The 8,817-nt window shown below is 53.0% G+C and overlaps 1 protein-coding gene across 2 annotated transcripts; it reads left to right on the forward strand.

The window, feature by feature from the left end:
- Nucleotides 1-2,002: 2,002 nt before the first annotated feature.
- C6H19orf25 (chromosome 6 C19orf25 homolog) lies at nt 2,003-7,040 on the forward strand. Of its 2 annotated transcripts, none has more exons than XM_028159577.2 (3): nt 2,003-2,076; nt 2,260-2,391; nt 5,451-7,040. In XM_028159577.2, the coding sequence occupies exons 2-3, from the start codon at nt 2,262-2,264 to the stop codon at nt 5,675-5,677; spliced, it is 357 nt and encodes a 118-aa protein (XP_028015378.2). In that variant the 5' UTR covers nt 2,003-2,076; nt 2,260-2,261; the 3' UTR covers nt 5,678-7,040. The 2 variants fall into 2 exon arrangements, with proteins under 2 accessions (XP_028015378.2, XP_008148907.2); XM_008150685.3 differs by having other exon boundaries at nt 2,003-2,066.
- The last annotated feature ends 1,777 nt before the right edge of the window (nt 7,041-8,817 follow it).

Genomic DNA, 8,817 nt, shown 5'->3' on the forward strand with positions numbered 1-8,817 from the left:
AAGAAGGCTCTGTTGAGGGCTTTGCAGCTGGGCAGTGAGAGGCACCAATAGTACCTCTCTCACCAAATGCAAGGATCACAAGAGGCAGTCTTCCTGCCTGGCACACAGTAAGCACCCAAAATGCACCAACCTGGGGCAGCCGTTGGGCAGTTCCACAGACATTAAACCCAGTTACTAAATGAACCAGCAATTCCGCTTGCAGGTATATAGGCAGGAAAACTGAAAGCAGAAGTCCATACAAAAACCTGTGTAAGCGTGTTCACAGCAGCAGGGGTCACAATGGCCAAAAGATGGAAACAACCCAAGTGTGCATCAGCAGATGAACAGATAAACACATGGTCTCTTCACACCCTGGAATATTACTCAACCCTGAAAACGAGTGAAGCACTGACACTCACTACAACATGGATGGACTTTGGAACCGTGATGCTCAACAGTAAGAGAAGCCAGACACCCAAAGCCACATAGTCTGTGATTCCATTTATGTGAAACTAGAGGCCCGGTGCATGACATTCGTGCACTGGGGGAGGGGAGGGAGTTCCTCGGCCCAGCCTGTGCCCTCTCAAAGTTTGGGACCCCTCAGGGGATGTCATAAAGGCAGGAGAGGCTCTTGTCACTGCCACTGCACTCGTCAGCTGTGAGCCCAGCTTCTGGCTGAGCGGCGTTCCCCTGTGGGAGCACACTGACCACCAGGGGGCAACTCCTGCATTGAGCATCTGTCCCCTGGTGGCTAGTGCATGTCATAGCAACCAGTGATTCTGCCATTTGGTCAATTTGCATATTAACCTTTTATTATATAGGATATCCAGAACAGGCAAATCCACAGAGACAGGAAATGGATTATTGGTGGGTGGAGGGGAGTGACTGCTAATAGGCTTCTTTTGGGGGTGATGCAAATGTTCTAGAATTAGACTGTTGTGATGGTTGCACGAACACACAAACATATATATTCACAAACCACAGAATTGTATACTTTAAACAAGTGGACTTTATGCTATGTAATTTACATTCAATAAAGCTGTTTAAAAAATACACACAAAAATCGCCCTATGGCCGAAACCGGTTTGGCTCAGTGGATAGAGCATCGGCCTGCAGACTCAAGGGTCCCAGGTTTGATTCCGGTCAAGGGCATGTACCTTGGTTGCAGGCACATCCCCGGTGGGGGGTGTGCAGGAGGCAGCTGATCGATGTTTCTCTCTCATCAATGTTTCTACTCTCTATCCCTCTCTCTTTCTCTCTGTAAAAAATCAATAAAATATATATATTTTTAAAAAATCTGCCGAAACCGGTTTGGCTCAGTGGATGGAGCGTCGGCCTGCGGACTCAAGGGTCCCAGGTTCAATTCCGGTCAAGGGCATGTACCTTGGTTGCGGGCACATCCCCGGTGGGGGGTGTGCAAGAGGCAGCTGATCGATGTTTCTAACTCTCTATCCCTCTCTCTTCCTCTCTGTAAAAAATCAATAAAATATTTTTAAAAAAAATCGCCCTATGCTCTGAGCCTGACTATTCTAGCCAGTCCAGCACCACCCATAGGGTGAGGAAGGGGTTTTAGAGATCAGAGGGGAGACCTGGACCCAGATCCAGCAGGCGAGTTGCTGGCGTAGGTCCTGCGTCCCTGGCCACCTCGCTGGTAATTGGCACAGCTAGCATTCACTGAACGCCTCTGTGCGCAGGGCCTCCTTGTGTGGATAGGAACTTTGTTCCCAGGACAGTCACGCGGGTTGGGGGTTGTGTCCCCATTTTGCAGAAAACGGCCTCACGCTTTGTTATGCAAGGAAGGAAGCCGGGATTGGACCCTACAACCGCCCCTTGAGTTTCCAGTCCGGAGAGGTTGAGGTAGCGTGTTTTCTGATTTTGGTCCAACTACAGCTCCTTTTGGATCACACCAGGTCGCTCGCGGGCGCGGCCTCTTTAAGAGGGGGCGTGACCTCATAACGAGCGGGAGGGGGGGGGCGGAGAAGGAGAAGGCCGGAAGTTCGCCTCAGGACTTGGAGGGCGGGGCTACACTCCGACCGGAAGCAGAACTATCTGCTCTGAGCCGCTCGCAGCTCCGGGTGCGTGCCTAGGTGAGTTGAGGTAGGTACTGTTTCAGCAGGGAAACTGAGGCAGAGGTGGAGCTGGACACTGAAGGGGCGGGGCCATCCAGGAGAGGCGGGGCGATCCAGGAGGGGCGAGGCAGGATTCGCTGGACGGTTGAAACAGCCTAGGCAAAGGCCGCGAGGTGAACGCCCTGGTGACGCTCGGTTCTCTCGCCTGCAGGGATGGGCTCGAAGGCCAAGAAGCGCGTGGTGCTGCCCACTCGCCCGGCGCCCCCCACGACGGAGCAGATACTGGAGGATGTGCGGGGGGCGCCCGCCGAGGACCCAGTCTTCACCGCCCTGGCCCCGGAAGGTAGGGGGAGCCCAGGACCCGCAGGCCTGCAGGGGAGAGAACGCCCCAAGACCCCAGCAACGAGATGCGCGGTGGGTGGGTGTAGGAGGTCCGTTGAAACCGTGGAATTTATTTTTAATTTTTAAAATATATTTCTATTGATTTCAGAGAGGAAGGGAGAGGGAGAGAGAGAGAGAGAAATATCAGTGATGAAAGAGAACCACCGATCGGCTGCATCCTGCACACCCCCAACTGGGGATCGAACCAGCAACCTGGACATGTGCCTTTGATCGAATCGAGCCCAGGACTCTTCAGTCCGCAGGCCGATGCTCTACCCACTGAGCCAAACCTGCGAGGGCGATACCGTGAAATTTAGAGCCGAGACTGTGGCATGATCCTTACCCTCGCTGAGCCCTCTTCTCATTGTAAAGTGAGGCGTGTCTTCAGAAGGGCGTCTCAGACCTGGGTCCGCAGCCAAATCCTGCCCTCTGCCTGTTCTGGTAAGACCAGGAAGCTAAGAATGGCGTTTACGCTTTTTAATTCTTGGGGCGTAGAGGGAGAGACTATTTTGTGATAAGTGTTAAGGGTATGAAGTTCAGATTTGTGTCAGTAAAGTTGTGTTGGTGCACAGCCATGCCTGTTTGTGGATGTCTGAACCTGGCTACTTTCAGGACATAATGGCAGAGTTGAGTAGTCAGGACAGACTGACTGGCTCTGCAAAGCCAAAACTATTTATTTGTGGAGAAAGTTGCTCAGTCCCTTGTGGAGAAGATGATAACAGGTCAGTGACTAACGGCTTTGGCCTACAGTTGTTGGGTGAATTGTGTACTGGTCCATGAAGTTTGCCTATTCATTCAACAAACCTTCATTAAGAACCTATTATGAAAAAAAAAAAAAAAAAGAACCTATTATGGCCCTGGCCAGTGTATCTCAGTGGTTAGAGCTTCGGCCCGTGCACCAAAGGGTCTTGGGTTCAATTCCCAGTTAAGGGCACGTACCTTGGTTGCAAGTTCATTCCCCAGCCCCAGTCGGGGTGCTTGCAGGAGGAAACCAATCGATGTGTCTCTCTCACATCAATGTTTCTCTCTCTCTCCCCTATCTCCCCCTCACCTCCCTTCCACTCTCTCTAAAAAATCAATGTAAAAAATATCCTCAGACTAGCCGGGTGTGGCTCAGCGGTTGAGCATTGACCCAGGAACTATGAGGTCACCAGTTCGATTCCCGGTCAGGGCATATGCCCAGGTTTCGGCCTCAATCCCCAGGCTGGGGCATGCAGGAGGGAGCCAGTCATTGATTGTCTCTCATCATTGATGTTTCTGTCTCTCTTTTCCTCTCCCTTCCTCTCTGAAATCAATAACAATGTATTTTAAAAAAAAAAAAGAAAAGGAGCTAAATTTCTTTTTTTTTAAATATCATCGGATGAGGATTAACAAAAAAACAAACAAAAGTAAGAACTTATGTGCCAGGTTCTGTTCTAAGCGTTGGGGTGAACAGGTGAACAAAAGAGATGGCCATTAGGACCAAGACAGTAAACACGTGTCTCGAAGGCAATATTAAGTGAGAAACACTATGGGAAACATTTTTTTTAAAATATATTTTATTGATTTTTTACAGAGAGGAAGGGAGAGGGATAGAGAGCTAGAAACATCGATGAGAGAGAAACATCGACCAGCTGCCTCCTGCACACCCCCTATCGGGGATGTGCCCGCAACCAATGTACATGCCCTTGACCGGAATCGAACCCGGGACCTTTCAGTCCGCAGGCCGACGCTCTATCCACTGAGCCAAACCGGTTTCGGCTATGGGAAACATTTTTAAAAATTAAATAATATTAAAAAAATTTCAGTTCATTGTTCCATGTAGCCACATTTCAAGTGCCCAAGAGGCATTTGTGGCTGCTGCTATATTGGGCAGCTCAGATGGAGGACTTTTCCATCACCAGGAATGTTCTGTTGAATGGGCAGTCCTAGGAACATAAGCCAGATTTATCTCCAGCCTGGGTCATCTGAAGTTTCTTGAGCCCCAGCTTAAGAATTATTGGCATAAAAGGGGACATCTGTAATATTTTAAACAATAAAGGTAAATTTAAAAACAAAAAAGAATCATGGACAGGCCCGAAGGTGGGGAAACTGAGGCACAAGCAGTGCTGGGGCCACTCAAGGGAGAGGTGCTTCCCCTGCAGGACCATGTTTTTGTGTGTGTGTGTGTGTGTGTGTTTGTGTTTTTTTAAATACATTCTATTAATTTTTTACAGAGAGGAAGGGAGGAGGAGAGAGAGCTAGAAACATCGGTGAGAGAGAAACATCAATCAACTGTCTCCTGCACACCTCCCACTGGGGATGTGCCCGCAACCAAGGCACATGCCCTTGACCAGAATTGAACCCAGGATCCTTCAGTCCACAGGCCGACGCTCTGTCCACTGAGCCACACCGGCTAGGGCAGGACCGTGTTGTTATCTAGGACCACACTTAATCTTTATGTGTGCTGTCTGGCGTTTCCCACCTTATTACTAAAGCAGATGGGGAAAAAGTGGTTAATAAATACCAGAGTTTGCAGGGTCTGTGCTAGACATTTGGCCTGCAGGGGTGTGACAGCAGACAGCCACCACACATGGCAGGTGGCATTGTTCCCATTCAAACGGGCCCAGGCAGAGCAGAGAGGACCTGGATATGTCTCTGGGTGACCCTGAAGCTGTGCTTTTTCTACCCTGCTCCCTCAACCCCACTCCACCCCACCTCCTTCGGCTGGGCACACTGTGAGGAAGTAGAATCACCTGGAGACTTGTGTCCACACCCTCCTGTCTTTGCAACCTCCTGACTGTGTCAGATTTTTCAAGATTACAGGGCCATGGGATAGTTTTTCGGGGAGCAGGAGGTTGCATCTGAGGCTTTAAGAACAGGAATGAGGGCTAGCCTGCTCGGCGGTTCCATTGTGGGGTCAGTGCCTTTTACAGGAGTGGTACCCACTCCCAGGCAGGGCCTCTTCCATGACCAGAAGTGATAGTAAATTTGCCAGAGGGGTGGTAAATGGAGGCTTCTCTCAGTCCCCTCTCTGAGCAGTGGTCTGTGTTCTGTCCCCAGACTCCCCAGGCTTCTCTTGGAGGGCTGAGAACCCTGAGGCCCAACGGGAGCAGCTCTACCAGCAGAGCCGGGCCTATGTGGCCACCAACCAGCGGCTGAGACAAGCAGGTGATGAGCTAAGACAAAGGTGTGAGGACCTTTGGCAAGCTGGCCAGGAGCTGGAGCAGGACGTCGTCCAGGTGAAGCAGGTGGCACTGTCAGGGGCCTCGACCACCTTCTCAGGCTGACCTGACCCTTGGGCTCGCCTGAGCATGCAGTGCCTGGAGAGTGCACCCCATGGCCTCCTGTCACATCTCAGACATGGGCTCCTGGGTCCCAAGAAGCAGATTCTGGGCTCTCTGTTTCATGGCTAAGCCTGCCTTGGTATCCGGAGACCCCAGGGGACAGAGCCTGCCCGGTGTGTGGTTGCAGCAGGAACAGTGGAGAGTGAGGGGCACACCTGCCTCGGCAGGGCACAGGCCCGTTACCGAGGGTCAGGACAGGCTTTGTGGATGCCACTCACCGCCAGGCTTCTCTTCTGGAGCCTGATTGCCTTCAGCCTCGACTTGGTTTGGAGCCTCAGAACCCATCCTCCCTTCTCTTCCTTTGGTAACCCTGCTTCACTGATCACCCATTAAACTGAGCCTGTCTCTATATGAACTGTGGGGCCCTCAGAGGTTCCAGAAGACAGTGGGGGTTCTGTCCTCTCTCACTTTGGCGGCTGTGGCCATGTGAGGAGAGATTGCCCAGTAGGGCCCAGCTCTGAGATGGGGCCTCCAATGGCATTGAGCACCTCAATCTAAGGCATGGGCTTTCCCCTAGGGTAGCACTTGTGCGACCGGTTCATGGTCGGGGCGCAGGACTAACCTGTTGGCTGTGGGATCTATCAGATGGGATGCTAGCCTGGGCTCCCAAGATAGGACAAGCTGGTCGGTTACTTGCTGGAGCCCTCATCCAACCACCTCCATCCTGGCAGACCAGGCCGTCGTGGGTGTCCCCACTGCCACCAGCCTTCTAGACAGTACCTCTGTGAGCCACTCTTTTCCAGGTTTCCCCATGAGCTTAGGGAAGCACCTGGACACACAAGGCAAGTTCTTGACATGGGTGACCCAGCATCTCTTCTGGAAGAAGGGGTGCCTGCTTAAACCTGAAAGATCCCTGAAACCCTTGGGGGCACAGGCATTCAGAACATGCTGGCATGGCTCCAGTTAGGGCAGTGGACACTGAGGCTACACTGTCCATCACCCTCTGGCCTACCTGCTAATGTCTCAGTGTCCTGCTGCCCTGGGCTGGGAGGTCACCCCTCCCTGCATGTCTCTGGCCTTCAGGTTGGGTCACCTGAGTGAGACTAGGGGCTCCAGAGCCCCCCCGCGCCCCCACATGCCAGGATCACGGTGAGACACTCCAGCTACCTTCTCCTATGCATCCGCCTGTCCTTAGTGCTCTTGTTGCACAAATCCCACAGCCTGATCTGCCTCTAGCACATGGACCCAGAGCGGGCAGTCTGGATGGAAAACCCACAAAGTACTCCAGCCCCACCCACCCAGTCCTCACCCACTTGAAAATAGCTGTGTAGAGCAAGATTCAACAGCTCCATTTATTAAAGGTGCACATAAGATGCCTGGTTCTGTGCCTTCCTTCCACCAGACGATGGCTTTAGGTTGACTGGAGTGGGAGAGGGGAAACTGGGCTATATGTATTTACACATCTTGTAACACTGCAGGGACCCAGGGCACAGACTGGAGGGGCACAGAGATAGATGGACCAAAACAACTAGGCTCTGGCTGGGACGCTATGGCCACTGGCCAGGTGACAGACGGGCAGAGGCAGTGAGGTAATGCTGTACCTGCAGGCATGTTATCCCCAATTCAGTATCCCGCTGGTGGTGGTTGCTCAAGGTCTTGGGCTGAGGGTGCTCTAGAGGCAAACAGGGTCCCCTCAGCATTGTCAGGTGGCCGAGCAGCCCCGAGGGGATCAAGGCTTCATGGGAGATATCCTTTGGGTCCTAAGACTAGTCCTCCAGCCCAGGCCTAGAATCAATTGTCCAGTGACCACCACGCTTCTCAGGGCCCAGGGCTCCCCCTGTCCTGCCCTGCGCAGTTGAGAGGTGCGGCTATGCCTCTATCACGGGAACAGAGAAGGCGAATGTGGCTGCTGGACGTAGATGGGGCATGACTCCTGGTGTGCTGGCTGAGGTGAGAGCGGTCCCCTTCTGAAGACAAGGGGCAGGCGGAGGGGACAGCCAGCGAGGTCTGGGCCTCTCACCAAGTCACAGCAGCCGCTCTGGCTCTAGAGGTAGCTCTGGGAGTTCTCCTCTTGGCCCACATGGGAAAACTGAGACAGAATGTTGAGAGCACCACCCAGGATCTCACAGTGCATGGGTGCTCCCACCCCCAGTACCCATCACTTCAGATTCCCTATGGCTGGGCAAGCTGTGCGTGAGTCTGCACAGCTTCTCCCACCAGGCCATTTTGGGAGGTAGCTGGCCCATGGTAAGTGTGAGAGCAGACATCTCACAGCCCCTGCTTAAAAAGTAGTTGAGACCACCCAGTCCTGCCACTTCAGGTTAAGGATGGAGACAAGGAGTCCTGGTTTCTGAGATGCATCTGAAATATCCCCCCACCCCCGCCCCAGTGTGTCCTAGGGTTAGCTATGGGCTCATGCAATGCACTGCCCAGCCCTCATTGCCATGGTCCTCTGTGTGCCAGCTCGTCCTAGAAGTTTGGTCATAAAAGGAGTACTTGGTGCATCCAGCCTGTGGCCTTCTGAGGCAGAGCCCTGGCAATTGTCCTGGTGGACAGGGTGTTCCAGGGCTTATAATGCAACATGACACAGGTATGTCAGCAGAAGTAACACGGTGTCTGTGTGTCTGTGAGAGTTGGATCAGTGTGGCCCCCAAGAGCCCCACTGGGGGAACTGAGGACGGTCCAGTAAACACTTCTGCTCTTGGCTCACCTCTTTCCATGGACAGGGATAGGGAGGGACAGTGGTGCCCATGGGCAGGGACAGGAGCTCCTTCTGCACTTCCACCCAACCTCCCAGAGAAGGGACCTAAAATCTAGTCATCATGTTGCCGGTCTCAAACAGCATCTGCTCCCCAGCCCCTCTGGGCAGCTCTCATCTGCACTGTGGCAGATCTATGAGCCCGAGAGCAGCTACTTCTCAAAGCCAAGCTTCCCCAGGAGTGAGGTCATTGGCTGTGTCTGCAGGAAGCCGAGCAGGGACCTCAGCAGTTTCCCCGCATACTACACACTGGCAGGAGCCACAGAGGCCCACCAGGCTCCTTGTGCCCCTCCATCTCTGCCTCACTGACACCAACACTTGAGCACCCCAGCAGCCATGGCCTCTACACATCCAGCTAGTCTGGCCACAGTACTGGGGCTCTAGG

The sequence above is a fragment of the Eptesicus fuscus genome, chromosome 6 (assembly GCF_027574615.1).
Source record: "Eptesicus fuscus isolate TK198812 chromosome 6, DD_ASM_mEF_20220401, whole genome shotgun sequence".
NCBI lineage: Eukaryota > Metazoa > Chordata > Mammalia > Chiroptera > Vespertilionidae > Eptesicus > Eptesicus fuscus.

Bases quoted from the DNA above. Each gene is read 5' to 3' on its own strand.
- C6H19orf25 (XM_028159577.2), top strand. From the start codon at position 2,262: ATGGGCTCGAAGGCCAAGAAGCGCGTGGTGCTGCCCACTCGCCCGGCG. The intron at 2,392-5,450 runs GTAGGGGGAGCC...TTCTGTCCCCAG, and splicing joins CACCGCCCTGGCCCCGGAAG to ACTCCCCAGGCTTCTCTTGG.